Genomic DNA, 23,030 nt, shown 5'->3' on the forward strand with positions numbered 1-23,030 from the left:
TATTCCTCATTCACCTTTATTCATCTCAAAGGAAAGTGTTAAGCATATTCATCTGATTATATTTGGAAAACATTCGAGCACAGAATATGGCCTGAAGCGCCAAACACCAGTCCTGTTCTGGTGCTATTTAATTTAAGGCATGATCATCCTGGAACCAAAGAGGAAGACACTACTGGAAATTATTTGCTTGAGTTGTGGTGCCTTTCCTACCATATCACAGTACTGCATCATGCATTATTAAAGATTATGGCTCTTAGAGAGAACTTTTATCACACAGAGATATTTTCGAATATTAGAAATTCAACACAAAGGATTGGGTTCACCAATTTGACCTTTTGTTCAAACTGCCAGTTGTAAGGCTGCACCCATCTTTCTAAGGTTACATTTAAGATTTTGAACATGACATGACACATAGAAGTTTGGTTTGTGTCAAGATCAAACCCATACATTAACTCTAGACTGGACTACTGTAACTCCCTTCTCACTGGCCTCAGCCGAAAGTCACTCTCCCGGCTCCAAGTAGTTCAGATGGCTTGGCTTCTCACTGGACTTAAAAAGCATCATCACATCACCCCCGATCCTTGCTTCTCTTCATTGGCTCCCTCTCTGCTTTAGAATCGATTTTGAGACTTTACTCATCAGTTTTAAAGCACACCAGGGTCCGGCCCCTAGCTACATCACAGAATTACTGACCCCTTATGTGCCTTAGATCCTCAGGTGGAGCCCTGCATGCTGTTCCAAGTTCGAGGTTGAAAACAAAAGGTGGCCGTGCCTTTGCCATCAGAGCCCCATGGCTTTGGAACAGCAGAGTCAGTGACTTGTTTTGAATCACTTCTTAAAACCCACTTTTCTAGACTTGCTTTCGAGTGATACTGTGATTTGATTGTTTTCTTTTCACCTGTTATTTTACTAGCTCCCTTATTTTTATTTTTACTGCGTCTACGTGTTCAAGTTTTAATCTACTTTTCTTGCTTTGTTGCCAAAGCACTTTGTAAACTGTGTCTTTAAAAAGTGCTATATATATAAGGTTTATTATAATCATACTGTGTAAACACAGTGAAGAGGTTGCTGTGTGTCATTTTCTACTTATAAAAACAGGGTTTAAAAGCACAACCTTCACTCAGGAGGAAACATCAGGCTCAAAGTTATCACCAGGCCGAAGGTATGAATTGATATCAATTAATGACCCAGAGTGTACAGAGCAGAAATTTCACATTACTGTAAAACCAAACGTTAATCAATAATCTTACACACAAAATACATATCACAAGATTAATGTCAAACAGTTTTTATTAGTTGAGCTGAAACAAACTCAGGACATGTCATTAACGACCATTGATGGGGTATATACTGTAGATAGAAGCCTTTGAGTTCAACGCTGCTCGACATTTAAACACACCGTTTATCAACATTGCTTCCTTTCTTTTCACACGGTCCATCTCAGATATATGGCTTTTATTTTCTCTACTTAGAAAAGTATGATTAAAAACATCAGTATATACACAAATATATTCATATTTACATGTTACAAATGGTGTGTTAATCGGTTGCATTGTAAAAAAAAAAAAAAGATTGACAGGAGGAAGGTGCATGGTATAGGACTCAATTACCTACTTGATACATGTTCTATACAAGCAACTAAGATGGCCTTCAGTTTTTTATTTTCTCAAATGTGATTTGTTTTTCTATTTTCTCAAACTCAAACTTTAGGTGACAAAGATAATACAAACATTTTTAGTGCAGAAACACAAGTGTGGAAATATAATGATCTACTGATTTGCAATGATGATTTCAACTGTTGAAAGATTAAACAGCCTCACTGTAATGTAGTGTTCCTGATACTGACTAGGATGTTTTTTTGTCTTTTTCTGCAGTTTTTTCACGATCCTTAGTTACATTGTGTTTGCTATCCTTTTTCTCCTCTCTCTTTTCCCGGCTTTTGCTCTTGTCCCGGCGATCCCTGTTTTTGTCTTTGTCTTTGTCTCTGTCCCTCTCTCTTTCCCTGTTGCGGTCTTTCCCGCGATCTTTCCCACGGTCACGGTCTCGCTCCCGGTCTCGATTGCGCTCCCGTTCTTGCTCCTTTTCTCGCTCTTTTTCTCGCTCCTTTTCTCGCTCCTTTTCTCGCTCCTTTTCTCGCTCCCTGCTTCTAGATCTCTCCCGTCTCCTCTCACGGTCTCTCTCACGGTCTCTGTCGCGGATCCTAACTCTGTCTCGGTCAGGGTCCCTTCTGTCAGAGTCTCTCTCCCTGGGCCTGTCCCTCTCCCGGTCTTTATCCCGGTCTTTCCTCTTGTCGGTGTCTTGATCCCTTTGTCGCTCTGCCTCAATCTCCTTGTGCCGGTCGCCCTCACGCCCTCTGCTGCGTTCTCTTTCTCGGCTTCGCTCCTGATCTCGTTCTCTCTCTTGGATTCGCTCCTGATTTCGTTCTGTCTCTCGGCTTCGCTCCTGATCTTGTTCTCTCTCTCGGCTTCGCTCCTGATTTTGCTCTCTCTCTCGGCCTCGCTCCGGATCTCGTTCTCTCTCTCGGCCTCGCTCCGGATCTCGTTCTCTCTCTCTGCTTCTGTCCCACTCTCGCTCTCTGCTCCACCGCTTCCCCTGCCCCCTGTCCCATGATGGTCTGCCAGCATGCGGGACTTCCCGCTCTCTTTCCCTCCTGGGATCTTCGGACAGCTCCCTCAGTCTCTCTTCCGGGGGTTGCAAGGGACCAGGAACAGGTTCCCTGTGCCCTCCTTCAAAGCGACTAAAGCGATCTCCACTGTGAGGTTCTGGGTCCTCTTGGGTGTTGCTGCTCCTCCTCCTAATTTCAGGGGAGTGGCGACGCCAGTGGTTGTCCCTATGCAGGTCTGGACTGTGGGCTCCTATGCGACTTGGAGGAACTATGGGAGCCTCTGGAGGAGTTGGCAGCAGCGGCCCCCCATGCCGAATAGGTCTAGCCTCATCTGAGTGCCTATCGAGGCGGTAGCGCTCTGATCCTCCAAAAGGCTGAGATGGATGTGGTCTGTTCTCCTGAGGCAGAGGGCCTCTGTGGTCGTCAAAAGAACCACGGTTAGGTGGTGAGGAGTGTGGCCCGGAACTCACATACTGGTTATGCTGGCTGAAGGGTTGTCTGCTCATTTCCCCACCGAGAGGTGGACCTCTTCTATCCTCATACTGGTTAGGAGGCGGTCCCCGGTATGCTGGACCAGGCAGGGGGCCCTGATGGTCTTTGAAAATATGGTGAGCATTTAGATTTTGCTCCACATTTAGGTTGAAAGAGTTAGGAGGGTCTTTGTTATACTGTTCAGCAGGACCTCGAGATTGGTCTATCGTTTGTGGCTGGGCTCTGAGGTCGCTGTACTGAGATTGAGGGGCTCCCATAGGCCCTGGGTAGTGGGACGGAGGTGGAAGCCTGTTATCAAAGTGACCAGGGGGTGGACCTGTGAAAGAGGGAGGGGGACCTCTGTTTGCTGGGAAATTAAAAGGTGGTGGCGGACTTGTGAATCTTGGTGGAGCTAAGTTGTTTTGTCCATCAAAAGTAGGAGGTGGGCGGAGCCCTGGAGGGGGACCTTGTTGGCCAATGTGCTGAGGGGGAATGGAGGGATCAAACATTTGAGGAGGAGGGCCTCTTTGGGCCACTGGAGGGAATGGTGGTGGTGGTCCTCTGGGTGGCAGGATATTCTGAGGAGGTGGTCCAGGAAGAGGCTGCTGCTGCTGCTGCTGCTGCGGCTGGGTGCGTGGCCACTGGTTCTGATAGGGGGTGTAAGCAGCCGGAGGTGGGCCGAATTGCTGACTGTCACCCTGCATGGGGGGAGGAGCACGTACAGGAGGAGGAACATGGATATGTGCCAGGGGTCCCTGCATTGGAGGAGGCCCCGACATTGGAGGAAGACCTTGCATGGGTGGCGGCAAAGACATCGGTGGAGGCCTCATTATCAAGTTTTGTCCTTGCATCTGATGGGGAGGGGGGAAGGTGGATAGGGGAGGGATGTCCGCTGGAGGTCTGTACTTGCTGTCAAAGCCAGGTGCCGACATGTGATGCGATATGTGATGGGTCTGAGTCTCAACCATCGGTATGCTCTGAGTGAGCACTGGGATTGTTGAAGGTATAGAGGAGTTATGTTCTGGTTCATCATAATAGCTTGTGGCTGGTGCATCCTGGCTATTCTCCTCATACTCTGAGTCATCGCCAGCTTTTAAAATACTGGCAGCATTTGGCCAAATACTGTACATGTCCATCTCTGTTTCTGTCTTAACTGGCTCAGGTTCCTCCATTTTCACTTTTTCATCCATATAGTTGACCTCCATGTCAGGTTCCACCTCCTCTCCTAATAAAGGAATTGACACCTCTGACATGTCCGAGTCCATGAAGGGAAGGGTCTCAGCTTTCACTTTCTCTTGAAGCAATATTGTCTCTTCAACTTCTGATGAGTCTGGGACATCAGGAACATCGGGCAGCTGTGGCTCTGAAGGAGGTGTAGAATCTGCCAACACAGCAGACGTCTCCTCTGACTCCTCAGAGTCATCAGTCGGTTTCCTGCCGGCCAGAGCCTGACGAGGATCCCTGATCTGGCGAGGATCTCTCCTTTGGTTGATCAAGGGAGCAACCGATGAAGACTTCACTAGTGCCTCCACCTGTTTGCCAAGCTGCAGTAGTTGACTATTGGCCAAAAGGGATGTGTTAATTGGAGTTAAGAGTGTGTCCGAGGCACCAGGTGTCCCTGTGGCGGATATTTGCTGATCTCCCTCTTTCTGTAATATCTTGTTCCCGATAATTTTCAGGCTCTCCAAGATCTTCTGTGGATCAGTGATACTTGCAGCCGCAGTCTTAGTTTGACTTGGTACTAACGTTTTCACCTCATCAAATATCGAGTCATCCTCTGGGTCATATGCCACATCATCAACTTCACTCGCAATCACCACAGGCTGCTTTGGGACTTCAGATTTTCTTACCATCTCAACAGGCCTCTGGGGAACACTGTAACCCCTACTGGGGTCATACTCTTCCTCAGGGTCATATGGTCGGTCATCTTCATCCTCCTCCACTGGTTTTTCTTTAGAAATCTGGGCAAACTGCTTCACAAAGGGGTCTAGCAGTGTAGATGGTGGTAGGGAGTGTTCCTCGCCTTTATCAATCGGAGAGTTGGAAGCGTCTGAGTCATGCTTTTGCTTCTTAAAAAGACTGAGGATAGTCTCGAGAGGAGTTGCAGCGGCTGCAGAGGAAGCAGCAGTGCTGGATGAGGATGGGGACTCCTTGCCAGTGGTGGGGGGAGCTTTGACAGAGGACAAGAGAGAAAGGACTGAGGCGGCTGTCACAATGCTGCTGGAAGCTTCAAAGGAGCTGGATGGAGGTGTTCCTGGAGGAGTTGTGCTGAAGGAGATCTCCTGACTCTGTCGTGTGCTTCTCTCTACTCTGACTGAGGGAGATGGCTTCAGAAGGCCGGTTTCGTCTTCTTTGGTTTGAGTCTTTGACCGTTTCTCCTCAGCTTCCACTGGAGCACCAGCACGCTTCCTGTCCTTCTGGCAGATCAACAGCCCCAAGAGCAGGTTGGGTCGGGCAGGTTCCAGCCCTGCAAGGTGGAGAAAAAAAAAAAGAATCTTAAAAATGCTTTTTCCACAATAACTACTTTGAACACGTGATGAGGTTTGGGAATCTTTCACTTAAGCAATAGACAACCTGGTGAAATGAGAGCTTCTAGATTGTTCGCAGTAAAAACAGCAAGAACATGTTGCACACAAGGTTTTATAATGTATAAAACCAAAGTTCTGTCAAGTTTAACATTGGAATGTACATAGCAAATGACATGGATGGGAAGCTTGGCTACGCTTAACTAATAACCCAATGGGCACAGGACCTGTTGTTAAATTCAAGTCATTTCTTTTAAACTGAAAAAAAAGCTGTGGACATTAATGAATGTTGCAGAGAAACAAGTATCAGGCCTGCCTTTGTTATTGACGTGATAGGAAGATGTTTATCATAAAACCAATATATTATCAGAAATAAAATCACTAAATCCTCCTCTGACTGCACCTATAATATGGCTAAACAAGACTGCAATTAAATTATTATATTATTGTTCCGGCACATCCAGAGTCACGAGCATAAATTATTTCCATTTGAAATCGCTTTTGATCATTAGCAGTCTGTTCCTAGGAAAAGAAAAACGTCACAATCCAATATTCTTTTCTCTATGCAGGAGTAGATCTATGGATGTTTGAGCCCCTCTGAGTTAAGACCAACTTGTACTTACCACAGCTGAAAATGTCATGTGACAGTTGTGCTATCTGGCTTTAAAGACTTCTGTGTCAGATAAAGTGCTGATTCTTCGCTTAGGACATGTCTAAAAACATGTTTCATTCCAGTAGTGCAGCATGTTCCCATATCAACAGCGACATAGTGTACAGTGACTGACAAGTTACCTCAAATCGATTTATTGATTACACAGGTATTCAGTTTGGTTTAGACTGAGCCAAATCGTAAGAAACAACAGGCTGAGACTGGACTCAAATGGCACCAACCTGCGATGCAAACTTCTTTTATTAGAGATGTGTGATACAAACTCAGATACACAGCATAGAGGTGTTTACCAGGGGAGGCTCAACAAGAAGTGTGAGTGCCCCCTACAGTACAAACCCAGGAATCAAACAAGCTCTCATTTCAACCAGAGTCAAATGCAAAGGTGTACAGACAAATATACTCACCACATGTACAAAGAGTAATAAACAAACAAGACAGTATTGAAACAAATACATTGACATACGGAGAACTCTTTGCGTATTCCTGGAACTGCTTACCTGGCCCATCAAACGGCAATAGTTTTGAGGGCAAAGGGTCCTTTGAGCCCAGTGGGATGAGATAGAGGTCTTTAATCCGGCGGTTGTTGTTGGCCACCACACCGAATCGTTTCCTGCTGCTAAAGTAAGAGAAAAGAGACACATAGGCCGCCTCCTCTTCCTCTGTAGCTGGGTGGAAGCGGATCAGACACAGCTCCTGTGGGCACAGGTGTTAAAAAGAGCAAAAATCAGTACGTCTGTAATAAAAGGCCTTAAAAATGAAAATGGTGAACACCTCTCTACAAGCTAGCACAAACCTTGGAGAGAGAAGTTTTAAGCTTCCCGACGTAGTCCCACACAGTGTGAGGAGATATCCTGCCTCCAATATGAATGGTGTCTGGCAAGTCCTGTAGAACATCAACAAAACTAAATATAATGCTTTTTCTTGTGTGTGTGAGCACCAAAGACGTCTGCATTCATTAACAAATGAACAAATGTTCGATATGATGACCAGTCTTACATTTAAACTTATACCAAAGAAAAACTAACCTCCTTCAGGTGTTCAAAGGATCCTGAGACCAGGTAGGCCTTGGTTACGAACTTGGCCACTGTCTGCATGTTGATGAATCCTTTCCAAATCTTTTCTTGACCATGGAGGAAAATTGCTGTCTCACCTTCAGGAGGAGGCTCAAGTGAACTGTAAAACCAAACCCATGTTTCTCTTAGAAAAAACGTCAGAAGCCACATATCAAGGCTTCTCGAACAAATAAAGAGCTTCAGATGAGAACAGTGACCCTTGTCTCATTATACTCCACTTTAACAAAACTGTACAATTAGAATTGAACATATATATTCTTAATGTAATCACACAGTAAACATAATATATTGCTGTAAAACAAATATACACCTTGTTTTCGATGGTTTTGAGACAGCCACTGAGGATGGTGAAGCTGGAGGCATCGGCAGTGGTGCCTTGGGCACAACCTCCACTGGAGCAATAACAGGAGCAGGAAGTGGTTCTGGTAAGTTGCTGGTGGGCTTTTCTGGAGCAGTGTAAGTGACAGTCACAGCAGAGCTGTGCCTGGCCATGCGAGGGTCCCTGCGGGTGATGCTGACTGAGGATACAGTGGGTACAACAGGTGTGGGGGCCTGGGCCGGAGGTACAAGCATGCTGAGGTCCTCCTGGTAAAGCTGTGGCTGTGCTTCAGGGACCTCCATGTTGGACTGGTACGATGGAGCGCTCGGGTGGTACACTAAGGGGTCTTGGTGCTGGAAGGCTGTGGAGTCCTGTGGTTGCCCTAAAGAAGAGGCATCACCTGACCTGGTTGAATGCAGCTCTTGTCTTGAAGGTCTAGACAGTTTGGCTTTTTTAGATGCTGGCTCATCTTCCATCTTCTGACCTAGAGGGCAAAATTAAAAGACACAACAATGAAGCATAATCGGCTGCGTAACAAATGATTCGCTGGATTTTACCTTCATGTCAAACTTTAATTTACCTGTGCATATTTTACAGTTGAGGTCAAACAGATGAGTCCTGTGCTCTGAAGTTGTGTCTTTGAGCATGTTACTGAAAATGTCGAGCACGTTGTTGCCACTGCCGCCCTCACTAGCAGGGGACGGAGCTGAAACCGACTCATCTAGGTCCTGAGGACACAGAAAAGATGATCATGGTCAAATATTAGATTTTCTACCACTTCAAATTCATAATATTCCATTACTAAGATGTACATGAGAGTATTTTGCGCAAGGTCGATGAAAGTAGGTTTTGCGGCAACAAGATAAGAAAGATGGAGTTTCAGAAAAAGAAATTCAAGGACAGTCGGAAAAATGTGTTCAGACTGGCTTCTTGGTAACTGTAGCAACTTGGCCAGATTTCAAAGTTTGTGCAGAGTTTGTAAGGTGAAGAAACTTTAGGTGACACCCGTGCAAAAGTGAAAGGTATTAAAGATAGAAGAGAAAAGCCCGCCACCACTTACTGCAGCAGAAGCCATGCGAGAGGAAGTGGCGGCAGCGATACATACATCTGCATCCGATGTTGGTGGGGCGTCCTCTAAATCCAGGCTATGAGAGCTAGAGTCGTGCCTGCTGCCTAGTCTGGACTTGCCTGAATGGACTCGCGTACTGGGAGACTGGCCCTGCAGAAGAAAAATACATAAAATGTCACCAAACAGGAAAATAAAACCACAGATTTTAAGTCCTGCAAGCCGAACATGGAGTGTGTTTCGCCTCACAATTCCAAATGCTGCTCAATTGTGCTTGTTCTTTAGTTAAGGAGATAACATTTACCCCAGGAGCGTCATGTTTCCTCCACTCAGAGATTTCTTTGGAAAGCAACTCCTCAGCGCTTAGTCTCACCAATCTGAAGGGACTGACCTCGCCACCCACCACCCTGTAGAACAGACCCTGTGAAAAAACACACCAGTTATTTAACCAGTTATGGTTTTTTATGGAGGAAAACCATAAAAGCCACAGAGAGCTGCTCCACACACAGACATTAAATATGTACTTTCCCGGGAATATGTACTGGATATGTGACAGTGCTGACTCACTTTGTTTTTGGGATCTTTCAGGTTGAACATGAGGGACCTGTATTTGTTCTTGTACTTGCTGTCAGTGCTCAGGCAGAGGTTGAACATCTCTTTCTCTATCGCAACTGCCAGCCTTGACACCTCACTCTCAGTCATCTTCAGGTCGTCACTGTCACTCACCCTGGTAATAAAGAACACAACAAAAAAGATGTGCTTTAAAGAATAAAACCAAGGATTTACTCAAAAGCTTTAGAGACAGCAAAGGTTTGCTGAAAGAGAATGGGACACACCTCTTATACAGGATGTCTGTGAGCGAGCGGCGGATGTTCTGTCTCATCTGGTTGTTGGCTGGAGGTGGCATGGAGGACACAGGAGGTGCTGACGAAGGAGGGTGCGAGTGTCTGGATGAAGATGATGAGTGGCTGGAGGAAGGTGAAGAAACTTTAGGCGATGAGACTCTTGAAGATGAAGAGGAATGACTTCGGGATACATTGTCCTTTAGTTGCGGCTGCTTCTTAGGAATGGTGAAGTTGGACTTGACGGCTCTCAGTGCCCCCGTGACGTGGATGGGACCTTGAGGATGGGATGATGGGGCGTGGGTGGTCGGCGGCACTGGTTTCTTGGACTTTGCTGCCGTTTTACTTGGGGGTGTCACAGGGTTCTTGGAGGTCTTTGAGCTGGAAGCTTTAGGAGTTGGCTTCTTGCCTTTTGGGGAAACCTTGGCAGCTTTAGTGGTCGGGGACTTTTTGTTGTTTGCTTTGACTGGTGTTGCAGACGCTGGGGCAGTTTTGTCAGGAGTGTCGGTTGGTTCCTTCTCTTTCTGGGCCTGCTCACTCAGCAGCTCTTCTTCGGGAGGGGCTGAAAGTCAAGAACAAGATCAAACATTTTAAAATTATGGAATATTAAACTGAAGCAATAAGTCAGTACAGTACCAATAGAAATACATAAAATCACTTCATGTTAGATTGTTATTGAAAAAAAAATATTGTTATTGAAAAATAACAATCTATGGATTTTTTCATTTGACAACTCAAATAAAACCTGAAAATAAATGAATTGCCAAAACCTCCTCAAGCTGATACAATTTGTTTGCATACTTGGCAATCAAGGTTCAAAATTAATAGTTGACGACACTGTCCCCATGAATAGTCCTTTTTTATTTGTAGCAGTGACAGCAGCTTTGTACCGTTTATGAAGGAACATTTGAGAAAAAAATATTTTTGTTGCCAAAAAATCATTTGACAGCAACGAAAATGATGAGGTGCACTTCTGCCTCATAAACCAACATGATCCCCATATCCAGGGATCCTTAACTCAGTGAGTTACTAAGGAAGAACCAGCTCCTCACTTGAATGTGGGATGAGCATCGACCAGTTAACTAAGATGTAGTTCAGCCCTCCTGTCACTGTAGACTAAGGCAAAAATTATCTACAACCCTGAAAATTGGATAAAAAATTTAATGCAAAGTGGGAATCATAAGTTGAAGATTAATTACCCATATAAAACCTATACATCTAAATGTATTCATATCACAAGCTTAGCAACAAATACTATCAGCAGCTCATAAAGGGACAAACTCTGAACCCCAAAACCACTAAATCCAAGTCTTGCTTATGATTGTCATTTGAATGTATAATAAAATGTCATGAATGCATCCAACCATCAACATCAAATGATCAGTGTAATATATGAAGCACTTTGCACCAAGATGTCAACACACTTATCAAATCCCTCTTCAGACTGTAATCTGCTCTTGCCAGTTGCTTCATCTGTCATGTCCCAGTGTAATAAAGCTGCAACAGCATAAACCCCACTTGAACACACTAGACATCTAAAACATGAACCACATTAATCCTGTTCAGAGAAACAGTTCTGAGACACAAAGCAACCATAATCAATTTCTGAGGATCATATATAGACAGAATCTAATTATCAGCAAAGGTATGGGCATGAGTCAGAAAATTAATAGGCCACAACTTCCTCAGTGATCATTCTGGTCTCCTGACCTGCATTTATACTACATTAGCATGCATAGTCCATGCAATCAATACACTAATGCTGCCTTCAATGACCACTTATGGAGGTGAGCAAACTGGGAATGTCCACATTTCATTGCAACAAACTATCCCATCAACATTGATCAACTCTCATCTGATGCAAAATGTGTGTGGACATCTTTTAAGTTGGATCTCTTCTGAAACTGTGCTTGGCCTTGTTCTCCCATCATCTTCTGGGGCCTTCCTGGGCTTCACTGCATTGTCCCTGGCTGGTCTCCTGTCACTGCAGCGGTCTAGCAGAGGTTCTTGTGCGGTTGATCACCATCGAGGGACTCCTGAGGGCCACATCTCCACAGGGTGTAGTTTGATCAGTAATAAATGCTTGTTTGCGCAGAACTGGTCAGGATATCCTACAGCAAGCCAACACTGCTCACATAATCAATCGAGGCATCCAAAAATCTGTTATATCACCTTTTATTTTTAAGCCAGTTTCCTACGAGAAAGGATGCACTATATTCAATATGAATCAAAAAAGTAGAAAAAGTTTGTTACCCACAAACTTAGGGCAGGAAAAACACACGGTTGTCTAACAACCGTGTGTTTTTATCAGCTCAATATGAGGTTACGTTAGCTTCGTTGGTCCACTTCAACATGGGGGAATATTGAAACACCTACCTGTCAGAGGGAGAGGGGGAGGGACCTGTTTTTGGGACCAACAGCTGAGCTGATGAACCCAGGAAGTAGACTCATACAGGCAAATAGAGCAGGTCAATTTAACTCAGTCCACACACACACACACACAAGCACCATCCCATTCATCACATCCATACATCACAAAGCATCAGTCAGCTGACCGCTCTCAATTTCAGATTAGTGCCCTGCTTTCCTCTCTGCCACACGGTTCTTCACAGGTTTTCATCAACAAACCTGCAATTTACGTGAAAGCTTTTCAAAAAGGGAACTCTGAGGATTTAGCGTTAGACTTCGGGTAGAGTTGAGCCTCTCACTCGTATAGAAAGTGCAGTTGAAATCAGTGCAGCAGATATCGAGGTATGCTGTCTTTTAGTCCTTAACGTGGGTCAAGAGCCAAAAATGCTGGATTCTATAATTCTCAAAGCCTTCATCTTTACACTGCCTCTGGTTTGTAACACAGACTGTGTAGAATTTAAAGTCTCAGAGCCTCAGCTGAGATAGTTTCCCAGACTGCACAAAGCTCCTGCAGAGCCACAGAACACACTGTATAACTTGTTGCACAGGCCGGGTGGTTCTCTACTGACAGTGTGCCATCTACAGAGTGCCCCTTTCAAAATAAAAGTCCTTTGGATTATTGAATATTTACACAACACCACACTTACCTTTTCCACAGCTGCCAACATTTCATTAACAAACTTTACATAGATTAAACTCACAACACCTTGGAAAGCAGTCGATGCTCTAGTGTACAGATGAGTTCATGTTCTTCCCCAAATGCACTGATCATATCTAAATTGTGTTAGCAGGACAGGAACCACATTTATCATGGAAAAACAACATTGTGGTTTCGACAACAGCTTTAGACCTTCAAAGAGATACATACACTTTTTGTTTAACACTGATGGTGATATGGGTGTAGTCTTTTCTGGTGTTGCGGCAATGTAATTATGGTCGCTGGACCAGGATGCAGTGGCTGGCGGGGGCGGGTGTTCCTCAGCATGCTCATCTTCGTCATCCTCATCTGGATCAGGACTGTAGTCTTCATCAGAATCGGAATCGGAATCGTCCCGGGTCGTCTTCTGTGTCTGCTTCCCACCAGAGGTGCTCCTCTGTGAGGATGGAAGAAACATACATTTAGGTCTTTTAGTAACACCACAGTGAACATGGTTGATTAAGACGAATGTCAAAATAAAGAAATGTTTGACATGAGCTCTGTGGGTTTTAAAGAGCAGATTCCCAATGTGACAAACTGTTAAATACCAGGGCAACCTACACCTGGTTTAATCACCGACACTTGCCTTGTTTCTGTCTGGTCTTTTTTAACCACTGTACACTGTGTGCATAGTATAACTAACAGGAGTAACTTGATGGCATTTCCACACACTTCAGCAGCATCTGACAAGCACCATCTAAACTTCTGATGTGGAAATACACATACACTAGACCAAAGGATTCTTGGCAGGTACATTTACAGGTCAGGGCCAGTGAGGCAAAACTTAATTTCAGACACTTTATGAGAGCAAGTTCATCAATGTCTGGCTTTCTACAAGTAGCAATAATTCAAGTGTTAAAACTCTATGAAGAGTGTTTCCGTGAGCCCACAATTCATTCATGTATAGATAAAATGTCTCATGCATTATTGTTTTCTCTGTGATCCTTTGAGAGCTCAAGCTCACAGCCAACCGGAGCTTTCAGAGTAATAAGAGAACAGGAATTTTTTTTAATGCTGTAAAGAGAATTAAAGAAGCACGATTTGCAACAACTAAAACCACAGAAACTTCCCTAAAAGGAAGAATTAACTATTCAACACAAGACTAGGACTAACGGTTCTTAGAGGGACCATAGACAAAATTATGTTCATATTCCGCAAATACAAGATTTGAAAAGTAAAAGAAAGAAAAGTGGATGTTGATATATACTAGTTATATATTTAAGTCTATAGCTAAGAGTTTTCCCCTCACTGTATTGCATAATACTTATCTGTATAAATGATGCAGGACATTAGAAATAAAGCGTGTGAGGACAAATGCATAATAACAGTTTGTAACTTATCTGGTATAAAGGCAAGGAAGTTAAAGTAATTTCATTTTCAAGTTTCTATTGAATAAAACAGGCATAATGCAATATTTCAAGTGTAAATGGGAAGATTATTCACTTTCACAATTCATGGCAATTCATCTATAAAATTACTTTAACTGAAAAGAGTCATTGAATTAAATTCAGAGCCTTGACAGCTGAACCTAATGCCCCCAGGAGCTGGTTCCTAATGGAGCACAAGTTAAATGTCAGTTTTTTTCGACAAATTTTGGATTTCTGCACATTGAATTTGTATCTTCAAACAGGCACTTCAACATCTGAATATTCTCTCACCAGAGAGCAACGCCTGCCAATTACCATGTGTTGAATATTTTTGCTTAAACGTTAAACCAGTATTTCGTTCTGAAGCAGTCAGAGCAAAACAAATTGAAACTGCCAGGACCATCATTAGAACAGGATTTCAAACGAATTTGATGTGTAAAATGTAGTAAAAATATATACACAATTTATCTTATGATTCAAATTATCCACAGACAGGACATACATACACAACTCTCCCATGTTGGATGTAACTTCTTACGCTAATAGACTGAACATTCAGGCAAGAAAATGTATTTCAGGAAATTCAACTGTTCAGACAAGAAAACTGAAATAGTACATCTCCATGTCTATGTCATGGACAGACTGGCAGTTACACACGGAATCGAAGAATGTTCTTTCCATTGTTGATACTGACATTATACTTAACACAGATGTTGCATTGGATACTCTAGACAGCTAATTCGGTGAAAGGCGTGAACATTCCTGCAGGAAGACCAAAGGCCATCACTTCAGATGGTCCAAGTTACCTTAGGTGTTGAGTTGGTTTTCTGTTCCTTCTGGTTGGGCTCTTTGACATCGGTGATCGACTTCATGGCTGCCGCAGCGTGTCTCAGGATACAGTCGTTCCCACAGTACACTGAATCTGGCTGGGCGCTATTCTCACAACCAGGCCCGATACATTTTGGAGAGGACTCCTCGGCCTTCTGTTCGGCCTTCTCCTCTGACACCTCCACTGCCTTCTGACTGGTCTTCTCCTCTGACACCTCTGCTACTGTTGATGTATTCACCTCCACGTTGGATGCCACTTTAGGCTCCGGGACAGGGGCTGCTTTCTGCTGTGCTGTGGGCGCTGCCTTCTTCTCCACCATGGGTGTCGTCTTCTGGTCTGCTTTTGGCCCGGCTGTCTGCTGTAGTGCCTGTTCCAGTGCAGTGCAAAATAAAATATACAGCCAATGACGAATATTGTCATTTAGTATGGTGTTACAATACCTTTAACATACATTTAATTGATCTAGTTTTTTTTGGAAATATGTATACCATTCTTAGTAAAGACACTTTCAGTTTGAAGTGGTTAGATGCTCTGTGCTCAAACTATGCCTTCAACCATTGGATTGTAGAAAGACATTTATATAATCATGTCAACAAGAAAGCAGATGCCATTGGACTTAAATTTAAAGGTCCTAATCTCCATTATAAAATATATTAGCGCTACCCATTTAGACTCAAAATACAGCAATAGTTCAAATAACTGGAAGACATAAATACACATCCCACCTCAGCTCTTTGGCAGTGATGAAATAAAAATATTTGTTCTAGTATGAATTGTTAAAGTTCACAATGGTATAATTGTAATGTTTAAATTTTGATTATCGGAACAACATTTTACATGCACATTGAACAATGCACACACCAACTCAGCCAGTGGCAACTCTCACATGGACTGACTGTCATTATTCCGACTACTGACCTTATTCTGAATAAGACATAAGACATTATGTTTACACACATTGCGAATAGAATAGTCCATTCATATTTCTTACTCCAACAGAGTTTCTCATTAATTATCTGTAGCTGTGGCCAGCCATACTTTAACTTTTCCTGCAAGTTTCATAATGAACCATTTCTCATTAACACAAGAGATCTGAGTTGGATCCGTTACTGCATTGCATAGCTCTATATAGTCTCTCACAAGAACTTCTTTCCCGCTTTATTCTGTGAATCTGATGTCCGTGGTAACGGTGTTCATGTGCACCACAGCTACCACCACAGCTACCACCATAGGTTGAATTACTTCTGTGTGTGGTCTAATTAGGGTTAAAGTAATAAGAAATGTCACTTACATGGCAGTGTCTTATTTAAACTATTGGTTTTATCTGGTTAATATCAGGATATATGTGTCAATGTATACTTGTCCAATGATTCAATGGCTATCCTCATAAAGGCAGCGATATTTTAAGCATTTAAGTTGGAATCAGTATCAAGGACCTACCGGCTGAAAGATCTTTATCTTCTTTTTCCCATTTGGATTAGTAGCTTTCTCTATCCTGCCTTTGATGCCCATATCCTCTGATGTCCTTTCTTCATGTCCGGTTGATATGGATGACAGAGGTGTTGCAACAGCCTGACCATTGTCTGCTGTACTTGTGTAAGCTTTCTCGCCAGTTGCATACAAGATCCCAGCAGAAGCAGCATCAGCTCTGAGCCTCCCGGCCTCTGCATTTGTCGAGAGGCCTGTCGTCGCAGGCCTTACCACCTGATTTTTCTTAGCAGTACAGTTTGGACAGATGTAGTCCTCCCCGTTTCTCTCCATCAGGCGCCCGCGAGCCTCAGTGATTCCCACACAGTCTCCGTGGAACCATTCCTCACAGCGGTCACAGCAGATCATAAACCTAGTGAGGACAGGACATTTGTAGTGCAGCTTCTTCAAAACACGATGCTCAACACAAACCTAATTATTTCAAACTGAAGGGAAACCTGATGCAACGGATGTTAGTTACACAGAACTATATGGTTTGTTACATCTGATTATCTGTGCATCTACCTGGAAGGGCTTAGTTGCAAACTGTTTTGAGATGGAAGTGCAAGCGCTCACAAACACTACTAGGCAGGGGATAGGACAAACCATCTGTCTACAATGGTTGCTGAAACCAATCAGGAGAAGAGCAAAGACCCTTTATTCCACCAAGAATACCCTTTAGTGTTGTTCTGTGCTCTTCTTTAGAAGAAGAAATACTCTCCAGTAGTGATATAACTGATCCTATTGTATTGCTTTCCAAAATCACTGCTTTTGTTTTAAGCAGACCTGTATTGGAGAACAGCCTATATTTCTAAGTCCTTGTGATCTATAAGTATGATTGACCATGTTTAATCGAGCAGCCTCATTTTGATTCACTCCTGTGAATAACAGCAGCAGCAGAGGGAGGACTGACATTGACTTGTATGTGCTCTTATTGTCTCTAATCTTCACTCAGGAATATATAAATCTAAAGACATGTGGGATTTGTTTCCAGTGACACATTGAGTTAATAGGGCCTCTACTGTGGTAAACACTGTTGCTGCTTTAGAAACACTATTAAATTGTTTTGTCAGGTTCAGAAAATGTAATTAAAAAAATTAAAATATAAGACACTGGAACTTCCAGCGGTGGATTTATAATCATTATGTGTCTCCACATCCAACATTTAATCTTTGGTTTAGAGTTGTGATTATCCTGTCAGTCATTTTCTTCTGCTTTGTGAGTAACAAAGTTAATTTTCATTCTTAAATTCAATTCCAAATTCTTTAGTTCCTTGTTTTCACTCCATGTAAACATGTAGCTGCCCCTTGAGCAGCTACATTTTCACCACTTGCTGGCTACAACATATGCTACAGCAGCCTACACTAGGAGTTACCATAGTTGTTTCTCATTAATGTCACACCTTAAACAAATGTAGCAGCTGGTAGTTGCTCCTGCCTAAGACAGTTTCACAGGAAAATACCTTGGGGCCTTAAAGATAGATTTTCCCTGTTTTGCCAAGAACCTCAGCCAAGTCTAGGTTGTAATATGCTGCTACTTTTCAAGGCAGGCTGGAGGCAAAAGTAACTCAGAAGCGTAAAGCGACTTGATGAGCTGGCCTTACTGGTGCAAGATGGTTAGCATGCCAATTTCATTAAAAGAAAGTAAGCGATTGAAAATGAAGCAAGAATATAGTTAATGTTGGTGTTTTTCACAAGTGGCAAGTTAATGAATAAAGGCGGATGCTGAGCGTGCAACATATCTGATGAAATTGTGAGTTAACAGCTGTTAATGCAATCATTGGCAATGTAGCAATGAAAATAACTTACATATCACCCCTTAAGAATAAAAACAAAACAAAACTGGCTCAATGTCAAAAAGCAGAAGTTAAACTTAATTAAAGTGACGTCCTACAGTTGCACATTATCTTCAACATCTTCTAAGCAATCATATAAAAGAAACAACTATTAAGCAACAATTAATAAAAAATACCTTTTGTTGTGTTTCTGGCGACAGATGCAGTAAAGTGCATTGGGATCATATCCTCCCTCGTCAGAATCCATGGATGATGAAGACGAAGATGTCGAAGATTCATTCTCATCGTCCTCCTCATCATTGTCCTCTTGCGTCTGGGGATTGCGAGTGTTTCCAGCAGCTGGGGGTGCTTTAGGGATAGTTTCGATCTTGATGGGAGTGGTGCACTTGTTGGGAGGAGCTTTAACAGGGGTAGTGTTCTTATTGGCTTCCTTCTTTTTGTTGACATAAGTTCTTATTGGTCCACGTTTTACCACCATTGATGTAGCTTCGTCTTCTTCGCTATCCTCATCAGATTCTTCATCCGTTTCTGCTTCGTCATTTGTCTCTTCTTGTTTGTCTATCTCCTCAGGCAACTTTTTCTTCGCAGAGCCCTGCTCTGGGGGAGGCTCTGCAGTATCAGTACTCCCTGCATGTGTGGGTAGGGAATCATTTTTTTCCTCTTCGGTGCTATCCTGTAGCTGGTCTTTCTGGATAGCATCTCTGCTGTCCTCCTCATTGTCAGAGCTGCCCTCATCGTTGGCTGTGGCTCCACCACTTCCTCTGGTCACTCTGCCACTTCGGGTTTGCCTCTGAGTTTGCTTCCTTGTGCTGCTTCGCGTCCTCCTCTCTGGGGACTCTGCCTTATCATCTGCAGCCTTGCTGTCAGCATTACCATCGAAGCTGGCCTCTGAGGCGGTTTCAACATCGGTTGGGGTTTGGGAAGGGGGATCTCCACTTTCCAGACTGGGAGGGGTACTCTTTCTCGAACCTCTTTTCGCTGTCAAGAGGAATTCTTCGAGTTTGTCAGTCCGCTTCGACTGCCTACCGCTGCGCCTTACAGCACAGCGGCTGTCAGAGTTATTAGTTGCTGCTTCCACTGGCATTTCTCTCTTTGCAACAGTGGACTGACGGAAACCCCAAGTCTTCCTTATCTCACTGCTGGCCCTGGAAGATTTATCTGGCTCCTCTAGAGTCTCATTGGACACATTTTCAGTTTCAGCCAGTTCACGATCCTCCTCTCCAATACCTGTCGACAGAAAATCAGAAAAGAAAACAATCATGGCCTGTAATCACAAGAGTGCAACGTAGCAACACTGCCAAGAAAATTACTTGAATTGTTTTGTGATCACATAAAAATATAAATCAAGACCCATTTGAAAATTATTCATTGACTTGGATTGGACCCCTTCATACAGTTTCACCCAAAATTAAAACCACTCAAGATCCTAGAACCTCACACCACCATTGTGCCAACTATTGCTAAAACATTCCCACCCCTTTCTCATGAAGGAAAAGAAGCTCAACCAAGGTACCTTGAGAGCAGCTATCCATGCGGTCCTGGCTCTGCTCTGGCACTGGAGCTAGAGAGAGCTCAGGGCTCACATTCTCCTCCATAGATGATGGAGTCAATCACTACTTTCAAACTCAATTTCTACAGTTAAGAGAAGAGCACAAAAGACCAGCTATGAATAACCTTTGTCAGTTCATAATATGACAAATACTGAGGGTGAAAGGGTAACAGATTTATATTAATTAGCCAGTACAGGGATTGTCTTAAAACGCAGAAATGTTTTTTTCTGCTATATTCTGGCTCCAGAATAGAGTAACAAACAAGTTATATTTGTGCAGATTAGAAGCCATACAACATAAGGAGGAGGAGACGCAATACCAAGAGGAAAACTAACCGAATAATGTATAGGGTTATCAGCCTGAAAAATTACACATCTAGGGCTGCACGATATAAGGGAAAATTGCGATAACATTGTTGAACGTTGTTAAGACGATATGACTTGAGATAAATAAACAAAATATATAGTGTTAAAGTCGTTCAGCTTTTGGTTTGTTGGTAACATAGACCTACCATACAGTAAGTGGTCTATGCTGACATAGAAAAAATGAAATGTATTATTTCCATTCCAAAATGGTTTTATTGAATTGACACAGGGCCTGCGGACAGCTGCACAGCCTGGACCCAGCACCACCAAGTCCAACTGGATCCGCCTACAGGGATCATTTGGGGTCTTTTCATACATGTTTGGACTGTAGAGAAGTTATGTATACAGTAATTTACTGCTCCTCTGGGTCTATCATTCACACTGTGCATGGCCAAGCGAACATACATTGTCTATGTTTACAAATTTAGTTTTTACCCCGTCTGAGTTTACACATGTCCGATGACCCTGTTTTTGTGCGTGTCAACGTGAGTGGAAGATGGCGAGCGGAAGATGACGATGAATACAAGTGCTGCTCTGAAGAAAGATTTAACTCACTTAGGAAAGGTATCGATAATTGTCTGAGGATCAGGGCTGATATCGTGGCGTTCTTTCAGACAAATCAACATTTTAACTGTAGCGAATCAGGGACGTCAGCTGAGTGTGTGTGTGAGAGCGCGCGAGAGCCTATGCAATTCTTTTATAGTAGGACAAATGTGATCACCAGCACTTTCCATGTGCATTAAACTGTGGATAGAGTTCCCTGACAGATACACTGTTTGTGTGTATCAAGAACGAGAGAATAAAGCTCAACCATACATTGCATTTGTCAGCCTATTAAAATTACATGGACTTGAAAAGACATTCTTGATGTCTATGTAAATGTTTAAAATATTTATTAAATATCTGAGTGAAAATTTAAGAAAGCCGTGCACGTTGTCCTTAAGCATTACACAGCCCAGTAGAATGTGTCAGTTTGTATTGCTTGCCTGTTGTTTACACTTCTGCCAGGAATTTTTGTTTTTTGTGTGTGGTAGATTGCGCAGCCCGTTCTTGTTCTGATAGTGTCTAAGCAAAAGCAAGATGGCGGATGTTTACCATTTCATGTTTCTTACTGACAAGGAGAGACTGTCGCAACATCTGTGAACAGTCACATCATATGCATATATAAAAACATACAAAAATTGAGTGGCCAATACATTTATGGGTAAAAAATTGGTTGATAGACAGGCAAGGTGTTTTTATGCAAAGTCTTACTGCAAATGCAAATAAATAATAATAAAACTGTATTTCCCTTAAGATTCTCCAGTTCCAATTTGTTAATTTAGCACATTGTGAAAATAGCCCATGTCTGTACCTGCAGTTCAGCTGTAATAGGCAGCACGGAGATTCTTCAAACCAGACAAAGTCTTTGGAGCAGTAATCATTTGTCTTGGTAAACGTTAAAGGATCTGTCAAAGAAAGAGAAACAAGTTAGGGTGCACCATGCTCCATTGAAAGGCTGAGATTCCACAACAGCAGAGGAGTAAACACAATAAAATGCATAATAAAAAAAAAAAAAATTCTTCTAGAAATGAAAAGATGTTTACTAACAGGAATAGTTACCAGTTCTCCAGGCACTCAATTTAGGTTTGAACTTAACATAACTTAAATAACATATCTAATCTAACACTGAAGTTTTGCAGTATTATTTCAAGGTTCAGAAGAGCATGCTGTGCAGAGGAAATACTTAAACCATAGCAATTCATTAAAGAAATACATGCATGTGTATGGAATAATGGCCATAAGTATATCTGCTTTTATAATCGTCTTGATAAATTGACAAGTCTCACACAATGCACAGTCAACACTGGGGGGACAAATCCATCCAACGACTGGATGAGATTAAACCCAGTTCCTCCAATGGTGTGCCGCTGGTCACGACTCCGTGCCACGTGAATAGAGCTAAACTGTTGCCAGGGAAGGTGGGAGTGGCCCGATGCAAATAATTTATTTATTTTCATATGATCGCATATTGAGACACAGCGATTAGATCGATATATGTGTGCCGATTCAGCTGTGGGACGACTTCACAGTGGCTTTATAGTGTGGTGATATGACGTTTGCTGCTACATACGGCCGTAATGCGCAGGATAAAACTCTTAATTCCTGATCACAACTACACGTCGATTCCAAGCGTATACAATAACAACTGCGCTGCATATGTGAACGAAACGAGCCATATCGGTTTCGAGTGTGTATTTTATCGAAAAAACAACAAACCACGGCCGCATACTCAACGATGGCCGCACTGCTAATACGCTAGCACACGTCTTAGCAGCTAGCCTAGCTACCAGTGGCAAACGCAAATCATACGCACAACTTGGATTTAACATCGAGCGGATACATTAGTCAGATCTTTGTGAAACTCTCAGGCTAAACGGCTCCGTGTTTGAACTGTTCCGATTCGCTGTTAGCCGTCTGGATTTGTCACATGGAAGCGAGTGTTGCAAAACGTGCACCTGAAGCTAACACGCTAAGCTAACAGCACGCAATACATGTAGCTAGTAGCCGCTTAGACAACAATCCAATTACTAGAAGCGCCGCCACAACAGGCACGCAATACAAAGCCATATATTACTATTTCATGTGATACACCGTGTGGAACAACGTAGCCTGACTACACAACTTAAACGTAGATGCTAACGTCCGGCGCATCGCGTTCAACCTTGCGTTGGTTAGCTGCAGTGGGACAAGCTCACAACAGGACAAAAACACACAAAAGACGAGTAACACAGGGGCCAAAACACTGCGATACTTAGGCTGATATGTCATAGATATGTTCTACACACCTGCACGATAGAAATACCGATGAAATGCCCTTAGTCTTTCTTCGGTCAATCCTCCATTTTCCATTCCCGCTGGAGCTGACTGACTGCGGCAGATGGCTGACCGTTTACTGGAAATGCTCCCAGAAAGTCTAGAGCGCCCCCACTGGCGAGGA

At 43.1% G+C, this 23,030-nt stretch overlaps 1 protein-coding gene across 1 annotated transcript; it reads right to left on the minus strand.

Annotated features, from left to right (window-relative positions):
* Positions 1-1,272: 1,272 nt before the first annotated feature.
* Positions 1,273-22,961, minus strand: dido1 (death inducer-obliterator 1). The gene is made up of 17 exons (XM_061069394.1): positions 22,879-22,961; positions 21,405-21,498; positions 19,649-19,767; positions 18,312-19,362; positions 16,314-16,713; positions 14,851-15,240; positions 12,849-13,074; positions 9,566-10,133; positions 9,297-9,456; positions 9,034-9,150; positions 8,769-8,882; positions 8,244-8,391; positions 7,655-8,147; positions 7,297-7,444; positions 7,065-7,154; positions 6,769-6,964; positions 1,273-5,543 (listed from the first exon to the last, which is right to left on the minus strand). Exons 3-17 carry the CDS (start codon positions 19,728-19,730, stop codon positions 1,846-1,848), a joined length of 7,881 nt encoding a protein of 2,626 aa, XP_060925377.1. The 5' UTR covers positions 19,731-19,767; positions 21,405-21,498; positions 22,879-22,961; the 3' UTR covers positions 1,273-1,845.
* Positions 22,962-23,030: the final 69 nt, after the last annotated feature.

The sequence above is a fragment of the Limanda limanda genome, chromosome 4 (assembly GCF_963576545.1).
Source record: "Limanda limanda chromosome 4, fLimLim1.1, whole genome shotgun sequence".
Taxonomy (NCBI): Eukaryota; Metazoa; Chordata; class Actinopteri; order Pleuronectiformes; family Pleuronectidae; genus Limanda; species Limanda limanda.